The sequence below is a fragment of the Branchiostoma floridae genome, chromosome 9, assembly GCF_000003815.2.
Source record: "Branchiostoma floridae strain S238N-H82 chromosome 9, Bfl_VNyyK, whole genome shotgun sequence".
NCBI lineage: Eukaryota > Metazoa > Chordata > Leptocardii > Amphioxiformes > Branchiostomatidae > Branchiostoma > Branchiostoma floridae.
In genome coordinates, this window is record NC_049987.1 from 12,766,700 (window position 1) to 12,767,862 (window position 1,163).

General features: G+C 44.6%; 1 protein-coding gene across 1 annotated transcript in view; it reads right to left on the minus strand.

Annotated features, from left to right (window-relative positions):
* The window catches only part of LOC118422161 (SWI/SNF-related matrix-associated actin-dependent regulator of chromatin subfamily A containing DEAD/H box 1-like), a 31,751-nt gene that overhangs the window by 21,360 nt on the left and 9,228 nt on the right, over positions 1-1,163 (minus strand). The window contains exons 19-20 of the mRNA XM_035829678.1: positions 774-869; positions 25-236 (exon numbers count right to left, since the gene is read on the minus strand). Coding sequence (XP_035685571.1) covers positions 25-236; positions 774-869 — 308 coding nt within the window. The remainder of the gene's footprint in view (positions 1-24; positions 237-773; positions 870-1,163) is intronic.

Consider the following 1,163-nt stretch of genomic DNA (forward strand, 5'->3'; position numbering starts at 1 on the left):
GACTGTGTGGTCCATTGACAGTACCTTTCAGTGACTGGCGTCTGTCCATCCAGCCGTACATATTTGTACTTGCGCCGCTTCAGGTACGGCTCCACGATGTCCAGCATCATGGTCAGCTGGCTGAACAGCAGCACGCGGTCACCACGCTCCGCCATCTCGGGCAGCAGCCGGTCCAGCAAGCGGAACTTTCCTGAGTCCAGCAGCAGGTCAGGTGGCAGGGTGTACTCATTCAGACTCTGTGGAGGTAAGATATTGAGATGTGTGCTGTATTTCTATGATAATAGACAAAACAAGGACTCTCTTTGACCGGATGTACCAGAGGTACATTACTGCTTACCGCTTACCGGTCCCGTGACATAGCTGCAGTTAATTGTGTCATGTTTCTTCCTGTCGGTATTGTGGAACCCTCTCCCAACCATGCGCCCGTTCTTCGCGCAATTCCGCAGTGTGTTACAATAGCGATATTCCATTTTTAGCAGGACAAGACAGACAAAGAAGATGCACAGAAGAAGAAGCAAGGGTGAGCTGTAACAGCAAAATATTACTGTGGAAAATGATACGTTGATTATTTGTCAAATTACCATCACTTTAGAAATCGCAGTAAACATTGCGGTATTATGGTAATGAGTGTTAATATTTTTCACTTCCAATATGTCTAATTTTCGGCCTACCAAGCTTTTGCCCCATGAAAAAGGAGGAGTCATTGAGGGAGAAACCATTGTGAAAAACTAGAAAAATAAAAGCTGAGAAGTAGTAAAAGTGTTTTTCCTTACCGCATACATCTTGCACAGGTTGTTTAACTCAAAGTCTGACATGACTTCCATGTCTTCAAATATCAGGTCAGCATTAGCATCATGGTGAGTCGGCTCCTGTGGGTGAGGCACAATGTCTGGTTAACCACAAAGAGACACACGTAGGTACAAATAGAGTAAAAGAAGTTTGCTTGAGGCAATCCCATCTGAAGCACTGACTGTACTATCCATAGCACTAACACCTGTCTTTGGTACTTCATATACTATCCATAGCATTAACAACTGTCCTTGGTGCTGACTATGCTATCCATAGCACTAACACCTGTCATTGGTACTGCATGTACAATTCATGGCACTAACCACTGTCCTTGTTAATGACTGTACTATCCATAGCACAAACCATGCTGGCCT